We start from the raw sequence: 18917 nt of genomic DNA on the forward strand, positions 1-18917 counted from the left end.
CAGAACCCCTCCTAATTTGCATCGGACCTCATCACGAAAAAATTGAGTTTTTCTTTCTCAGGTTCTTTGGCCCCAAGAAGAGGGGGAGACCCAAGGGGGGGGGTACTGTTACGCCGAGCGCTCCGGGTCCCCGTTCCTCCCCGGAGCGCTCGCCTCATCTTCGTTGTTGCAGCGCCCCGGTCAGATCCACTGACCGGGTGCGCTGCGGTCCCGCCTTCAGCCGGGGTGCGATTCGCGATGCGGGTAGCGCCCGCTCGCGATGCGCACCCCGGTCCCCGTACCTGACTCGCTCTCCCTCGGTCCTGTCCCGGCGCGCGCGGCCCCGCTCCCTAGGGCGCGCGCGCGCCGGGTCTCTGCGATTTAAAGGGCCAGTGCACCAATGATGGTGCCTGGCCCAATCTTCCCAATTAGCTTAATTGGCTCCCTCCTGTGCACTTCCCTATATCTAGTCACTTCCCCTGCACTCCCTTGCCGGATCTTGTTGCCTTAGTGCCTAGTGAAAGCGTTCCCTAGTCTGTTCCTAGTCCGTGTTCCTGACCTCCTGCCGTTGCCCCTGACTACGATCCTTGCCGCCTGCCCCCGACCTTCTGCTACGTCCGACCTTGCTTCTGCCTACTCCATTGTACCGCGCCTATCTTCAGCATCTTCAGCAGCCAGAGAGGTAAGCCGTTGCTAGTGGATACGACCTGGTCACTACCGCCGCAGCAAGACCATCCCGCTTTGCGGCGGGCTCTGGTGAAAACCTGTAGTGGCTTAGAACCGGTCCACTAGCGCGGTCCTCGCCATCCCTCTCTGGCACAGGGGATCCACTACCTGCCAGCCGGCATCGTGACAGGTCAAAGATACCTCAAACATGAATTGAAAGACTCTTGGCTGGCTACAAAAAGCGTTTACAAGCTGTGATACTTGCCAAAGGGGGCAGTACGAGATATTAACTCTGCAGGGTGCCCAAAATTTTGCAGACGCCATTTTTTTTGTTTTCTGTTATTTTGAAAGTGTAAATGATGGAAATAAAATCTAACTTTTGTTGACATATTATAAGAATGTCTAATCTGTAATTTGATGCCTTTTGGAGATTTTTCCATCTTCCCTTGGCTTCTTTATGCACATTAATAAAAAATTTTACCTGGGGTGCCCAAACTTTTCATCCCCACTGTAAATGTAGGAGGTCAGGGGGGTTTATGTGGGCAGACAGCTGCCTGATAAAAGAGCCAATACACCTATCCTGTAGATGAGCAATGTTCTTCATGAGCTGTCCGGGCATGCTGGGAGTTGTAGTTTTGCAACAGCTGGAGGCACCCTGGTTGGAAAACACTGGAATAAGTTTTATCAGCTGGATAACCCCTTTAAAGTGTGTAAATTGTGTCATTGAGGCCTCAGTCCTGAGACCCCCTCCCCTGTGCCTATAGATGGGTGAAGTGTACCCAGTCTGACTCATTATAGTCTATGGAACCTAACTCCTGTAAACAGTCGATTTGGGTGCCCATTCAAGAAATGAAGCATGTGGCTGCCATGCTTCACCCTAACTAAGGATCACAGCGGGACTGCGACCCCGACTGTGGTCATGTTGACATGAAACTGTCCAGATTAGGAACAATTGCCCATAGCAAACCTCTCCTGCTCCAGAGAGTTCCTGACATGGACAGAGGCGTCAGTAGAGACTGGAAAGAACTACACAATTTTCTCTGTAGTACACAGCAGCTAAGTACTAAGTACTGTACACCCTAAGATTTTTTAAATAGAAGTCATTTACAAATATATATGACTTTCTGGCACCAGTTGATTTCTTTTCCTCTGGAGTACCCCTTTTATGGTGGCATAACCCCTTTTGAAGTGCAACTGTCATCAGGATTTAGCCCCTAAAGTTATGTACAGTGTGTAAAATTTGTGTATCACAGTAATGCAGCCATACCTGCATAATCAGTGCTAATAGGATGATAAAAAAAACACTTTTATCAACAGCCAGGAACAGTCGCGTGGCCAGGGGTCCACTCTTGTACAACATCTCAGCATTGGTCGTGTGCGAGCAGCATACAGCTCCTCTGCACATGCGCTGACCAATAGAGGCAGAGAGCTCACTTCCTGCCTCTAGCAACGAGACTCGGCATCGCTCTGGAGCACTCCGCAAGGCCGCAGTCAATCACAGAGGCAGATGAGTGGAGGCAGCAAGCAGTTTAATCAGTGCGGGCAGAAATGTATCTGCTTACTGCCTCTCCTCTGCTTCTGTGATCGTTCACACCGCCGGTCAGGCCTCGTCCCAGCTGCAGGCCATGCCCCCTAATCTGCTTCTGTGAAAGCTCACATCACCTGCCAGGCCACGCCCCAGCAGTAGGCCACACCTCCTCATCTGCTTCTGTGAACGCTCATATTGCTGGACAGGCCACGCCCCCAGCCAGCCAGGCCAAGTCCCCCAGCTACAGAAATGCTGTACGGCTGGAACTCCACTGAGGTTTTTTTGCAAAAACGCCGTGAAAAAACGGCATCCAGATGTTAGCTGCAAGTCAATAGTAAACTGCAAAATTCCAGATTTACTTGGCGTTTTTCAGTTTGGCGTTTTTTAATCCTTTTGGCGTTTTTCAGCAATTTCGGGCTCAGAGGCTGGATTTTCAAAACGCCCTGCAAAAACCTAGTTTGGCATTTTTTGCCCTGAAATTGTGGCGTTTTCCTCCTATAGAAGTATATGGGAGAGCAAAAACGCCAAGAAAAACGCCATGTTGGTTTAAAAATTTGCGTTTTTGCAGGGTTTTTTTTTTTTTTTTTACTTTAGCGATCCAAAAAAATTATGGAGATACCTTTTTCGTAGGGTACCATAAAATATTTTTTATAAAAAAGATACAGTAGTGATGGGAAAAATTGTATCTAACGAAATTGATCTTTTTTATTACGAAATGTTTATTAATTTTTAAACAGGGATCAATTTATGTGGGCGGGTAAAGCGCTAAAAATGTAGCCGACAATAATAAAAATGTAGTGTGTGTGTGTGTTTTTCACTGTTTTTTTTAAAAACATTTTTTAGGTAGTACTACTACTCCCAGCATGGAACACACTTTTCCATGATGGGAGTAGTACCTGTACAAATTGACAGATCGCCCCTTGCGATCCTCCTGTATAATGTATAGATGCGGCCGCTCTTCTATGGTCCCCTGCACTGCCGTATATATACACATATTCATATTTCCCGCAGAGAGCTGTAATTGGCCAGATGGTTCCAGCCAATCACAGCTCTAGGAATATGTGTATATATACGGCAGCGCAGGGGACCATAGGAGAGCACCGGCCGCATCTATACATTATACAGGAGGATCACAGCGGGTGTCAGTAGTGATACTCACTGTGATCTTTCCTTAACTGCAAGTACTACTACTCCCAACATGGAACACACTCTGCTCCATGCTGGGAGCTGTAGTACCTGCATTAATAGACAGATCCCACCAGGTGTCAGAAATTACACTCGCTGCGATCTTTCTATTAATGCAGGTACTACAGCTCCCAGCATGGAGCAGAGTGTGCTCCATGTTGGGAGTAGTAGTACCTGCAGGTAAGAACAGATCACAGCGGGTATCACTACTGACACCTGCTGTGATCATCCTGTCTATAGCAGAGATGGAGCAGCTGTATACAGCCCTCGCATCCCTGCTCTGCACTATACTCCGGGCCGGCCACTAATTCATTCATATTTTCCTCAGAGCTGTGATTGGCTGCAACCATCTGGCCAATCACAGCTCTGGGTGGAAAATATGAACGGCCAGTGATGTGAATAGAACATCACTCAGAGTACAGAGCAGAGAGGTGAGCGCTGTATAGAGCGGCTCCATCTCTGCTATATTATGGACGATCACATCGGGTGTCAGACTGACACCCGGGGTGATATGTCTATAGCACAGGTACTACTACTCCCAGCATGGAACAGTTTGTTCCATGCTGGGAGTAGTAGTACTACATAAAAAATGTGAAAAAAAAGTTAAACACATACACACTTTAAAAAAAAAATTATAAAAATTTTGTTATAAAAAAATAAACATTTAGTTAAGTACATTTTTACATCCCTACTGCATCCTTTTTTTTTTTTTTTGGTAGCCAACTATTTTGTAAAAAAAAAACGCAAAAGGGGCCAAAAAAAGGCAAATTCCACACAAAGATAAAAATGCAAGAAAAATAAGCCAGAAAAAACACCAAAACGCAGGGGAAAACTGTGGCAGTTTTTCTGGTGTTTTTATGCCACAAAAATCGCAGGGCAAAAATCTCAGTGGAGTCCTAGCCTATAAGTGTGTCCGGGCTGGCATGGATTTGTAGTGGAAAGAGTTGTTTTGCGACAAAAATGCGCTTTTTCACAAAAGTCACACATATAAAAAATTTAAGGCCACTGCTCAAACTTGCTTATAAAACCTTCCACCATAGACTGATTTGTAAAAAACTGCAAATAAAAAGACGCAAATATTTTGCGCAAAAACACACAGTGCCAAAACATTGTGACTAAGGCTACGCTTTCCTGCCCCCCGTTAATTGTATCCATCTGAATCTCACCGAAAGGGGGTGCTGACATATATAACGTTAACGGTAGCAGCCTTGGCCATAGAAGTGAAAATGGTCATGTTTTCAACGGAATGTAAACGGGTACAATTAAGGAATGTAGTGTGATTGTACCCTGAATTACACAAAATTCCCCCCATTGTAAACCCCGCCTTGTCCACTTTCCTTGGGCGATGCTAAGATTTCCCTTATCAGGTGAGATAAATCCTGATGAATTGTCAGCAGCTGGCACAGGATAAATAACACCACTGCAGGGGCAGGCTTGCTTTTCATTATCTAGTTCCATGTCCTTTCAGCAAGACTTCTATGTACAAGTGCCATCTGGGGAACAATGAGGCGGACATGGATGCTGCTTATTTTAGTTTTCTTTACTGGATTCCTGGGCCACTTGGCAGCAGGTAAGGAACTGATCAAACTCTGTGGATAACCCAGGGTGTCCCCAGCTGCTGCGAACTACAATTCCCAGCTTGCTGAAAGCTGTTGGACTGCAAAAGCTTGAGGCACCCTTATTGGGGGGATACTGGCATACCTGTATGTCAGGTCTAGGCTGGTGTATTCAGGGTACTGTGAAAAGAAAAGGGGGGGGGGGGGTGGTAGAGGTGTGTGTGTATAAATAAAATTATATATATATATATATATATATATATATATATATATATATATATATATATATATACACACACATACACTCATGGTCAACCCATTGCATTTTTCTGTGCTTTGTACTGCAGTTTTCACAAAGTGCCCTATAGGTTCCTGTGTGCATTAAGGCTGTGTTCACACACTGGTCCAGCTCTAGTGGGACATTTATTTGAAAATGTTAACCTGTTTAACAGGGCTGGTGTAGATTTGACAAAAAAAAGGCTTTATAACAATGTGCAATATGATAACTTTATTACCATTCCAGAAAAAACTGACATACCTACAGAATCATGAGAAAGTAGTCTACATGAAGACGCAAAAAGTAACAAATAAACCCCTTTAGAGCAGAAAGTCTAAACTTCTATAGGAGGAGATTTATCAAAACCTGTGCAGAGGAACAGTTAGTTGCCCATAACAACCAATGTTTTTTTTTTTTTTTTTTTTTCCTGGAAAATTCATTCTGGTTGCTATGGGCAACAGGTCAACTTTTTTTCCGCACAGGTTTTGATAAATCTCCCCCTTAGTCTATCAAATGCACCCGTAAACTGTCTTAAGCCTCCTGCACACTACTGTTGTCACTGTTAATTCTCCCTTTTAACATCTTCCATTGTAAAATCCTGTAAATGGCTGACAAAAATCCCATTCGGGTCAACAGGATTTTTTTGAGCATATGTTGTCACTAGTTATAGCCCGTTACAAGTGATGTCCGTTATTTTGAAGAGACCAAATGGTGCATGCTCAAATTTTCCACTGTCAAAAATTAAGTCTAAAATTGGATGTTAAAATTTTAACACTGACTTCTATGGATGACCACAAATGACCCTCATTTAAAACCAGTTATATGTATATTGTTGTTGCTACTGAGCATGCTCAGTAAAGCCTCTCAACCAGGAAGTCAAAAAGGGTTAAAATTAGCAGACAATAACGGATCATAATGAAGAAAATAACGGATTTTAACAATGTCCGGTAAAATAATGGACATTGGCTATGGTTATTTGATCAGTAAATTCATGATCCATAATTGATGAATAACTGGTCAAGAACAGGCAGGATCATGACGGCAGTGTGAACGTAGCCTTACATGAGTTGCACCACGTTTTATAAGCTATACTGATGGGTCTGACAGAAGGGGCTTGACATTCAAATAAAAGGGCATGGCTTGTATAGCTACCATGCCCCAAAATCTTGGCGCAGTTTGACAGCTAATAAATAATCTAAACTTAGGTTAGATGTATCAAACTGTCTGAACCACTGTGATAAATATGGCAGGGCTATGCAATTGCATGCTGCTGATCAGTTGCCAGGGCTGCACGTGGCCTGTACTAATTTTGTATAGGAAAGCAAAAATTATCCAAATATAGTTTTATTGGAATCATTCTGACCTGTAGAATGAATTTAAAAATAAGCCTTACAGTGAGTAGGAAGAAAGCAGAAATTAAAAATCTATATTCAAAGGGCTGGGAATAAGTGGTACTCCAGTGGAAAATAATTTTTTAAATCTGTGCCAGAAAGTTAAATAGATTTGTAAATATGTAATACTTCTATTTTAAAATCTTAATCCTTTCAGTACCTCTAAGTTTTGGGAACTGTCCAGAGCAGGAGCAAATCCCCATAGCAAACCTATACTTCTGGACCGTTCCTGAAATGGACAGGAGTCAACAGAGAGCACTGTGGTCAGAAAGAAAAGAACTTCCTCTGTAGCATACAGCAGCTAAGTACTGGAAGGATTACGATTTTTAAATATACAGAATTGTAAACTGCTTCTAACTTTCTGGCACCAGTTCACTTAAAAATAATTTCTACCGGAGTACTCCTTTAAGCTGTCTATTTTATGGGGTGGTTTGTGGTTTTAAAACTGCTGCATAATTATCTTGCTTTACGACACATAACTTTACTACCACAAAGCCTTAAAGGGGTACTCCAGCGCTTAGACATCTTATCCCCGATCCAAAGGATAGGGGATAAGATGCCTGATCACGGGGTCCCGCCGCTGGGGACCCCCGTGATCTTGCACGCTGCACCCCGTTTAAAATCAGTCCCCGGAGCATGTTCGCTCCGGGTCGGATTACTGTCGATCACGGGGCTGGAGCATTGTGATGTCAAGGCTCTGCCCCATGTGACGTCACGCTTCGCCCCCCCTCAATGCAAGCCTATGGTATGTATGTAAATTACTTCTATTCAAAAATCTTAATCCTTCCAGTACTTATCAGCTGCTGTATGATCCACAGGAAGTTATTTTCTCTTTGAATTTCCTTTGTCTGACCAGTGCTCTGCTGACACCTGTCAATGTCAGGAACTGTCCAGAGCAGGAGAGGTTTCCTAAAATGGACAGGTGTCGTCAGAGAACACTGGTCAGGCAGAAAGAAAATTCAAAAAGAAAAGAACTTCCTGTGGATCATACAGCAGCTAAGTACTAGAAGGATTAAGATTTTTTTAAATGGAAGTAATTTACAAATCTGTTTAACTTTCTGGCACCAGTTAATTTAACTTTTTGTTTTATTTTTTTATTTCTTCCAGTAGAGTACCATTTTAACACTTTGGACACCAATTTTAAAGTTGGTTACTGTGTCTAGAATGGGAAAATAATGGTGTCCTGATAACTGATCAATATTGTTCTAAGGGACAGCATTGTCCAGTGGATGCAATCGTAAGAATGCATGTAATAGTCCCCTATATTGACTTTTAAAAAAGTGACCAAAATGTGAAGTGTAACAATAGAGAGAGCGATTCGGCACAGCCACCCCAAAATTCTGAGTGGAAATGGAACAGGTGTGTGCAGGTGCAGGACAGTACACATGACCCTTTAGACGGGGTGCTCAGTACGGAGACATGGAAAAATAATCATGAAAGGCAGAAAGACGGCCCTCACCAGACTGCAGGGATCAGAAGAATTTATTTGTGCTACCAGCGGATTACAACATGGGGAGATGAGGGGGGGCACCACGGGGTTACAGACCAGGGAGTGGTCTGTTGAAGTGCGCCCAGCGCACGAAATGGCTATAACCCCGTGGTGTAATCCGCTGGTAGCACGAATAAATTCCTCTGATCCCTGCAGTCTGGTGAGTGCAGTCTTTCTGCCGTTCATGAACAAAATGTGAATAAGCCCCTCCCCTAATAAGTTTGAAACTCCCTCTTTTCCCATTTTTTGTAAATGTCTGAACGATAAAAAATTGTCTATATATTACTATACATACACTGCTCAAAAAAATGAAGGGAACACTAAGATAACACATCATAGATCTGAATGACCTAATCGTATTAATTTGTGTGATTTTGTTTTCAGCAAATTAAGCTATAGAGAGATGAAAGTATTTATCAATGGAAATCCTGTCCAGACCTCCATGGGTTGATAAATTTGGAGTCACACTCAAAATCAAAGATTAAAACCACACTATGGGCTGATTTAACTTTGATGTAATGTCCTTTAAAACAAGTAAAAAAGGCTCAGTAATGTGTGGCCTCCACATGCCCGTATGACCTCCCTACAACGCTTGGGCATGCTCCTGATTAGGTGCCAGATGGTCTCCTGAGGAATGTCCTCCCAGACCTGGACTAAAGCATCCGCCAACTTCTGGACAGTCTGTGGTGCAACATGGCATTGGTGGATGGAGGGAGACATGATGTCCCAGATGTGCTCAATCTGATTCAGGTCTGGGGAATGGGCGGGCCAGTCCATAGCCTCAATGCCTTCCTCTTGCAGGAACTGACGCACTCCAGTCACATGAGGTCTAGCATTGTCTTGCATTAGGAAGAACTCGGGGCCCAACCGCACCAGCATATGGTCTCACAAGGGGTCTGAGGATCTAATCTCTGTACCTAATGGCGCTCAGGCTACCTCTGGCAAGCACATGGAAGAAATGCCATGCCACACCATACTGACCCACTGCCAAACCGGTCATGCTGGAGGATATTCTCCACGACCTCTCCAGACTCACACGTGCTCAGTGTGAACCTGCTTTCATCTGTGAAGAGCACAGGGCGCCAGTGGTGAATTTGTCAATCTTGGTGTTCTCTGGCAAATGCCAAATGTCCTGCACAGTATGGGGTTTTAAGCACAGCACCCTGCCTGTGGATGTCATGCCCTCAACCACCCTCATGGAGTCTCTGTCCGTTTGAGTGGACACATGCACATTTGTGGCCTGCTGGGGTCATTTTGCAGTGCTCCTCCTTGCCCAAAGGCGGAGGTAGCGGTTCTGCTGCTGGGTTGTTGCCCTCCTCCACGTCCCCTCGATGTACTGGCCTGTCTCCTGGTAGAGCCTCCATGCTGTGGACACTACGCTGACACACGGCAAATCTTCTTGCCACAGCTCGCATTGATGTGCCATCCTGGATGAGCTGCACTACCTGAACCACTTGTGTGGGTTGTAGACTCCGTTTCATGCTACCACTAGAGTTAAAGCACCACCAGCATTCAAGTGACCAAAACATCAGCCAGAAAGCATAGGATCTGAGAAGTGGTCTGTGGTCACCACCTGCAGAACCACTCCTTTATTGGGGGTGTCTTGCCAAATTGTCCCATTTGCCCAACAGCATGTGAAATTGATTGTCAATCAGTGTTTCTTCCTGAGTGGACAGTGTGATTTCACAGAAGTGTCATTGACTTGGAGTTACATTGTGTTTTAAGTGTTCCTTTTTATGTATGTATTTTTATTTTTTGAGCAGTATAGATTTCCAGAATTTCTGATTTTTGCTAAGTACATATAACAGAAAAAAATGGGAGATGTCATTACAATTGGTGTTGAAAATAAGTCCGCATATGGGTCTAGAGATTGAAAGTTGAAAGTGTTATTGCTATTAAGGGAGAAGGGGGGGGGGGGGGGTAGTGCAAAAAAATGGGTCATGAAGGGGTTAAAATTCAGTTGGTGACAGGTGGTCCCAGGTTAATTCCCACCCTGACAGGCTTAATTGAAATGATATTTAAAGGGGTTTTGCCCACAAACTCTAGTTTTCACCTATCCTCAGCAACATCCCCTCCCCCCCCCCCAGTCTCCAGGAAGGGGAACAGTCCCCCCTAGGAATGTTTTTTACCTTAGAATGGAGCTGGCATTGCACTTGTGCCCAACCGCTCCATTCTCTACAGGAGCCGCTGAAACGTTTTCAAGGGGAGACTCGGTCTCCTGTTTTGGAGATGGTGGATAGTTATGATAGGGGATAACTAGTTTGTGGGCAAACCCCTTTTAAATTGACAATTTGGACAAACGCTAATAATGACCAGTTCCCTTTTTAAGTGATCAATATTTTTATTTTTTTTACTGTTTTGTATTTCATTATCTTCAGATCCTTTGAAGTGCAGTGTTCTGCAGCAGTCTATATGTAACGATAAGTGCATTCCGTTTTCATGGCTTTGCAATGGAGAAAAGGATTGCCCTGATGGTACTGATGAGCAGTGTGGTGAGTGTGGCTGCTTTCTTATTTCATTTTCAGTCTTGTCCCCCCAGGCAATAAGTTGCAAGTCAAGTCAGGTTGTGTGTGAAGCCAGCCCCTTCATGACGACAACAGTGCACAAGTACGTGTTCTCGTCGTCACTCAGATCCTGATCTGGTGTTACTTGATGTTGGGAGAGTGTGAAGCAATGTTCACATGGGGGAATGTTCGTGCTGCATTTCCGTGCAGATTCTGCAAAAATAGACATCTATTTTTTCGGTGGACAGGGGAATTTGAATTCCCACGCTAGAGGTTTTCAGTGCATACATTTTGCTATGTGAACAATGCAGCATAATCCAATTTACATCAATAGGGCTCTACTGCTGTGGAATCTGTGCAGTATTCTGCACGGAATTTTCATCATGTAAACATAGCCTTACATGACGAAAGGGAGCATGACTGTCCTGTAGGGTTGGTACAAGGATTTTTGCCTCCTTAGGCGAAAGGAATTTTTCCGCCCCCTTGACCCTGCCCATTGGCTCTGATTTTTCACAGGCCCCACCTTACTACTGGGGTGACACTGTAACTAACCACCTTGTCATATAATCTCCTTACTACTGTGGTGACACACTGTAACAAACCCCTTCTCATGTAATAACCATACTACTGGGGTGACACACAAACATACTTGTGCACTTACACGTGCCTTAAGAATTTGCACACAAGCCCCCATCGGCTGTCAGTAGTGCCATTGTCTTCTATAGCCCAAGCGGAGGTGGAGGGATAAATTTAGTTGTGATGTTGTGGTGTGCCATGCGGTGTGAAGGTGAGGTGTATGAGGCAGATGTTATAGCCCAGGGGCAGTTTCTATTAACCCCTAAATGTTTGTGACGCCAGGGCATGGTTTTCCCGACTTTACAGCTAGGCCAGGATCCCCAATATGTCCTGCAATGGATGGGAGGGAATGAAGTCACCTCCCACCTTGCACAAACAGATTTTGAGGACTGTAGTTTAAGTGAGGCTATTTCTCCAAAATGAACCAGCAGCATTATGGGGGCACAGGACACAGCCATTTACCAACACAAGCAAAGATCCTTGGTAAGCATGTCAATTACTGTATGACACTTGATTAATAAAGTGACCTTATGTTGGAAAACCCCTTTTAAATAAAAAGGGAATAAGGAGTTGCAGTGAACCAGGAGAGGAACGGTGACTGGGGTGTTGCAATGGTAGTGTAGGGTCTGGTGGTTTTAACCCTTGAATGTCGTGACTCCAGGGTGAGGTTTCCTCAATAATAATGTTCCTACCGCCAACCTTCCCACAAACGGCAGGGAAAAATAACGGAATGTCCACAACAGATTTCAGGAATAGGAAAATATATGTATATACCAGTCCTCAAGAACACTAGGGATGTGTAGAATAAAGAGGAAAGAAAATAGTGGATCTAATAAGGATTTATTAATATATGTATATAAGTAAATGCAAATAAATCACCAATCACTCTGCAGGGCCCTTGCAGGAATGAATTGGTAATAATCAATATATAAATAAAAATGCAAATTAAAATGCAGATAAAAATAATATAGCAGAAATGCACCAATGTCCACTACGGTGGTTAGCAACGTGTCTCTTTTGGTTAGTAGTCACTCTTGGTCACAGTTAAGTCCAAGGATATCCAATTAAGAGTCACAGTTCAGTAATCAACTCCTATGATACTGTAGCCAAATATAGCAATAGTGGCGATAATAGCAACAGTTGTAGCAAATATGGCAATAGTTTGTAGAGTATCGGTGCACAGCACCACTCACCCTTCTTCTCGGCTGTTAGCGATCCCGGCAAGCAATGATGTTCACAGGTAGCGATTTCGGCAGACCGCGATGTCCTGTAGGTGTGCCGATACAAACAGCTTTTATCACCTACAGGACATCACGGTCTGCCGAAATCGCTACCTGTGAACATCATTGCTTGCCGGGATCGCTAACAGCCGAGAAGAAGGGTGAGTGGTGCTGTGCACCGATACTCTACAAACTACTGCCATATTTGCTACAACTGTTGCTATTATCGCCACTATTGCTATATTTGGCTACAGTATCATAGGAGTTGATTACTGAACTGTGACTCTTTTAATTGGATATCCTTGGACTTAACTGTGACCAAGAGTGACTACTAAACAAAAGACACGTTGCTAACCACCGTAGTGGACATTGGTGCATTTCTGCTATATTATTTTTATCTGCATTTTTCTGCATTTTCATTTGCATTTTTTATATATTGATTATTACCAATTCATTCCTGCAAGGGCCCTGCAGAGTGGTGATTTATTTGCATTTACTTGTATACATATATTAATCCTTATTAGATCCACTATTTTCTTTCCTCTTTATTCTACACATCCCTAGTGTTCTTGAGGACTGGTATATACATATATTTTCCCATTTTTTTTTTGACTAGGCCTGATTGGGTGAAGGCATCACCTTTAACCTCGAACACTCTCCTTACCTTTATCTTTAAGTGAGCTACACATCCTATTGTCCAGATTTCAGGAATAAACTGAAGAAACTTTACTTGCGGAATTTATGAAACAGTCTTTAACATAAGTCTCTTAAGAGTGAACCAGGATACAGGTTCCTCACAAGTTTGCTGGGACTTGGAAGCAATGAGCTTTTATGCAGGCCACTGTGTTACTAAGTTAGAAGATTTGAGCTGGTAGTAGTCACACAGGATTTGATAGAGCTTTGAGTATCTCACGTTTAATGGCTGCAGATTCTAAGGCTTCGACCTAGATTAATTGAATTGATGCTGAGACGTTGTCCTTGCTTGATAATCTGGAACAAGAGCAGGAACTAAGACCCAAATTTAGTGGCTACAGCCCTTTTAAATAATAAGGGGCTGGACTAAGCTCATTGGTCAGCAAACCTGTAAGTTATGAACCCAGTGAACTCTGGGTACATCACATGACCTCTAAGGTCCTTTAACATTTTATACATCACAACCATACATCATGACTACTAAGGTCCTGTACATTTTCTATACATTAAATATAAACATCCTTTACATGAGATGATCAAGGGCAATCCCTGCAGGAGAGCCCTATATGAATGGAGGGACTCTAGCTGAGGGGACTTTAGACAAGGGGCAGGACAAGGTCCTGTACCGGGACACCACATAGTCTCCTATAACAGCAATGTAGGAGACTACATATTTCTTTACACAGGCCAATAACTGTCTGAGCATTTGTGGGGGACTATTGTTCCCGATAAATGCCCCCCCCCCCCCCCCCCCCACCTGTACAATAACAGTCTGTCCATGGGTCCTGGTGTAAAGCATATCACTAAATGCAGTTAACAGCTCATGCAAGATGGTTGCCCCATAATGCACAAAAAATACTACATTTAGAAAATAAAAACAGCCACATACTTTAAAACTATTTTTTTCTAATCGGGAAAGAGTTTAGGTGTTGCATCCCTTTTAATGCTGCTTATGATCTGTAGTTTCTCATCAGTTTGCAACTTTTCTTTACAGATCTACCATGTCGTGGTGATATAGATGCTTGGCAATGTGACAATGGAAAATGTATTTCTAAAAGCTGGAAATGTGATGGTGTTGGTGACTGTCTGGATGGTTCAGATGAGGCAGACTGCGGCAAGTATAACAAAACATGTTTGGTCTTATTTTGCGTTTGGTTTACACAGACTAGTATTGTAGCCTTTCTAACAAACTGTAAATCTCCCCCAAACTAAAACCAAAAAAAGTCATAGCCCAAGTTTAGTGACAACTATAGTCATGTTAGTCATTTTCTTTGTTTTATTTTCCTGTGATGCCCTTTCTACAAATCATGCCCTCCCATTCCCCTCTCTCAATCAGATGGCACCACTCCTTGTCTAATAATTATCAGGGAAAACAGGCCTGAAACCTGGGAGACTCCTTCACTTAAAACAATAACATTTTTGACTGTCTGTCTTGGATGGTGTATGGTACAGTACATGGAGATGAGGGGGATAAGACACTGAGTAGTTCAGGAAAGCGTGCCTTTACCAAAGGCACCAAGGGACAGGCAATTTCATCTAGTTTTGCCACTTGGACACATGGAAGCCACTTCTGCAGATGCAGGAATCTTTGTCCACCTAGCCTTTTCTTGTTCCCAGCCACAGGAGGTCTCTCTGACCAGCCACTACAGGTAGATGGGTCTTCCTTATCTGAGCCAAGGCTCTTCTCTATGCTTGCCTTCTATTTTCCTCCATTCCATGTACAGAGGCAAACAAACGGTACTGGTCCCTCCCCTCGCTCAAACTTTCAACAGGATAAATGGCCCTATTGCCCATTGAAGGCTCAATCAGCTTCAATTAACTGCATGGGCACTGATCCCTTTAAAGTAATAAATATACAAAGCAGTCCGGCACTGCGAGGATGTTGGGTGCGGCTGGTGGCGGTGGGTATATTCTGCTGATGTGGGTGTGTGGTGGTGCTCTGGTTAACACAGTAATACAATCTTCTTAACCAAGCAAAGGTATAGAAGAAAAACCAGCGACTCGCCAGATTCACGTCTTCCGACTTTTTTTTATTTAGAGAAATACTCACATGAATTCATACGGAGGGAACATTTACAGGGGGATACAAATAGGCCTGTTGGTATCCCTCCTGTAAATGTCCCCTCCCTATGAATTCATGTGAGTATTTCTCTAAATAAAGTCGGAAGATGTGAATTTGGTGAGTCGCCGTTTTTTTCTATACCTTTGCTTGGTTAAGAAGATTCCTTTTTAAAGTAAGTTCCTTTAAAATCAAAATGGCAAGAAGGTAGTTGTATATAGTTTCCTCCACAAATGTGTCATTTCCAAGGTTTATCACGGTATCTGTAATGTGTCCCTGTATTTTGGAAGTCCAAGCTGGATATGTCTGTTTTATAATGCTAATCGTCAGACAATTGTCTAAGTCAGAATGCAAAACATTCGGGGGTGGCTTGAGTGCTTTCTTGGACTCAACTGGCTTATCATTCCCCAATCAGTTTGTTAAAGACTCCATCATACTAAAAGGGGTTGTTCAGCATTAGAAAAAAACAGAGCTGATACCAGTAACTTTACCACGTTTGTCTGCAGGTTGGGTGTGGTTTTGCAGCTCAGTTCTATTAAAGTAAATGGAGCCAAGTTGAAATGCCACACACAACCTGCAGACAGGTGTGGTGCTGTTATTGAAGAAAAACTGGCTTCAGGAACCCAAACAATTTGTAGCATCTGTAAGGTGGTGCATGCAGAGCTATTGCAGTGTCTTTCTCCCCTACAACCTCCTTAGGGCCCCATTCACACTGAATTTGTCTAAAAATTTCAGGAGAATTCCACTTAAATCAGCCTCCTCCAGACTCTGCACTTTACTATGAATTCTTAGTTATCCACCATTTCATATAATATAGCCACTGGTAAATTAAAAACTTGGTTTCCCATGAATAACCTTAATCTTATGCCTATGGCCAGCTAGGTGCTCTAAGTCTTTTGCCAAAAAACTTCTGATTTTTCCAAAATGCTTTGCAGTTCCCCAGTCAACTTGTCTACAGAATAGCAGACTTACACTCTAGGCACAAAAATCCAGCACCAGCTGACCGCACCAGTGTGAGGAAGGTGCTTAAAACAGAACCTTTTAATATTCCTCTAAAAACACAAAATAAATTGTGCTCTTATATTGAGATATTAATTTTTGAAAAGCAAAAAAGCAAACTTTGTTACAAGCTGCTAAAATGTGTGATCAACAATGAACTGTTCATAGTGTATTAAATCAGAAATGCACATCACAGATCCCCCACTATATAGAAACATCAGTATAGTTTCTCCCAACGCGTTTCTACCCCTTATAGCAGCGACATAATCAGGGGAGTATCCTAAGATACTTGGGGTAAGTACAGTAACCTCTCTCATAAAGGGTACATTACAACAGTAAGATCAAGCAGCCGATTAACCACCCGAACAGTTTGACCATGTATACCATCAGGTGGAGTGTATAGGCAGGATTCCTCATCCAGGACATGACCCCCATATGTAGGCAATGGCTGTTAAGTATTCCCGCAGGGAGTACAATGGCAGCGCGCTCCCGCAGTGGCAAAGGGGTCAGCCGTGTTCACCTGACCAGCACACAGGTCAGGTGAACACGGCTGACCCCTCTGCCACTGCCGTTGTACTCATGCAGAAATGCTGAACAGGGATTGCCTACATCTGGGGTCATGTCCTGGATGAGGAATCCTGCTTATACGCTCCCCCTGATCATATATATGGTGAAACTCTGGATCTGTTAGGGTTGTTAATCTGCTGCTTGATCTTGTTATAATCACTTTGAGAGGTTACTGTACTTAGCCCCAAGTATCTTAGGATACTCCCCTGATGACATTGCCACTGTAAGCGATAGAAACTCGTTGGGAGAAACTATACTGATTCTATATTATGGGGATCTGTGATGTGCATTTCTGATTTAATGAACTCTGAATAGTTCATTATTGATCATACATTTTAGCAGCTTGTAACAAGGTTTGCTTTTAAAGATTCTCGACATGCTATAAGAGCGGAGGAACATTAAAGGTTCTGTTAAGCGCCTTCCTCACACTAGTGTGGTCAGCTGTGCTGGATTTTTGTGATAATTGCGAGGAGGATCTGATACGGTCATGTGAATCTAATGTGCATATCTTATACCCTATGCAAACATTTACAGGTCACATAGCAGTCTAGATGGCTAGAAGCAATTGTCCTTATGTTTGGCAGTTGTAGTGGCATGTGATACACTGTATGTACTTTCTGATAAAAAAATAAATAAAATTGCCTTTTTAGCCTGCACAGGTAACAAAATCCAGTGTGCCAATAGTGACGAATGCATCCACGAATGGGAGGTTTGTGATGGTCACAATGACTGTGGAAATGGTTCAGATGAACAGAACTGTTCAACGCAGAGTTGTATGGAACATCAGGTGCAGTGCAGGAATAAAGTGTGCATTATGGAGTCCTGGCAATGCGATGGAATAAACAGCTGTGGAGATGGGTCTGATGAAGAGTCTTGTGGTTAGTATCATGGGACCAAATGTGTGCATGTGGTGCTTATATACAGGTTCTTCTAAAAAAAAAAAAAAAAAAAAAAAAAATTTAACTTTCATATTTTAGATTCATTGCACACCAACTGAAATATTTCATGCCTTTTTATTGTCTTAATACTGATTTTGGCATACAGCTCATGAAAACCCCAAATTCCTATCTCAAAAAATTAGCATATCATGAAAAGGTGCTCTAAACGAGCTATTAACCTAATCATCTGAATCAACTAACTCTAATCACCTGCAAAAGATTCCTAAGGTTTTTAAAAACTCCCAGCCTGGTTCAGTACTCAAAACCGCAATCATGGGTAAGACTGCCAACCTGCCTGCTGTCCAGAAGGCCATCATTGACGCCCTTAAGCAAGAGGGTGAGACACGAGAAATTCCTGAACAAATAGGCTGTTCCCAGACTGCTGTATCAAGGCACCTCAATGGGAAGGAAAAAATGTGGCAGAAAACGCTCCAACGAGAAGAGGTGACTGGACCCTGAGGAAGATTGTGGAGAAGGCCCGATTACAGACCTTGGGGACCTGCGGAAGCAGTGGACTGAGTCTGGAGTATAAACATCCAGAGCCACTGTGCACAGGCGTGTGCAGGAAATGGGCTACAGGTGCCGCATTCCCCAGGTCAAGCCACTTTTGAACCAGAAATAGCGGCAGTAGCGCCGGACCTGGGCTACAGAGAAGCACCACTGGACTGTTGCTCAGTGGTCCAAAGTACTTTTTTCGGATGAAAGCAAATTTTGCATGTCATTCGGAAATCAAGGTGCCAGAGTCTGAAGGAAGACTGGGGAGAAGGAAATGCCAAAATGCCTGAAGTCCAGTGTCAAGTACCCACAGTCAGTGTTGGTCTGGGGTGCCATGCCAGCTGCTGGTGTTGGTCCACTGTGTTTTATCAAGGGCAGGGTCAATGCAGCTAGCTATCAAGGAGATTTTGGAGCACTTCATGCTTCCATCTCCTGAAAAGCTTTGTGGAGATGAAGATTTCATTTTTCAGCACGACCTGGCACCTGCTCACAGTGCCAAAACCACTGGTAAATGGTTTACTGACCATGGTATTGTGCTCAATTGGCCTGCCAACTCTCCTGACCTGAACCCCATAGAGAATCTGTGGGATATTGTGAAGAAAAAGCTGAGACGCAAGACCCAACACTCTGGATGAGCTTAAGGCCTCTATCGAAGCATCCTGGGCCTCCATAACACCTCAGCAGTGCCACAGGCTGATTGCCTCCATGCCACGCCGCATTGAAGCAGTCATTTCTGCAAAAGGATTCCCGACCAAGTATTGAGTGCATAACTGAACATACTTATTTGAAGGTTGA

The 18917-nt window shown here is 43.4% G+C and overlaps 1 protein-coding gene across 1 annotated transcript in view; it reads left to right on the plus strand.

Moving 5' to 3' along the window:
• Positions 1 to 4085: 4085 nt before the first annotated feature.
• LOC130357522 (low-density lipoprotein receptor-related protein 2-like) overlaps positions 4086 to 18917 on the plus strand; it is an 88440-nt gene continuing 73608 nt past the window's right edge. Inside the window, exons 1-4 of the mRNA XM_056560249.1 lie at positions 4086 to 4928; positions 10450 to 10563; positions 14059 to 14178; positions 17340 to 17567. Of these exons, the coding sequence (XP_056416224.1) occupies positions 4862 to 4928; positions 10450 to 10563; positions 14059 to 14178; positions 17340 to 17567 (529 nt within the window). The 5' untranslated portion in view covers positions 4086 to 4861. The remainder of the gene's footprint in view (positions 4929 to 10449; positions 10564 to 14058; positions 14179 to 17339; positions 17568 to 18917) is intronic.

Source organism: Hyla sarda, chromosome 1 (assembly GCF_029499605.1).
Source record: "Hyla sarda isolate aHylSar1 chromosome 1, aHylSar1.hap1, whole genome shotgun sequence".
In the NCBI taxonomy this organism is placed as follows: Eukaryota; Metazoa; Chordata; class Amphibia; order Anura; family Hylidae; genus Hyla; species Hyla sarda.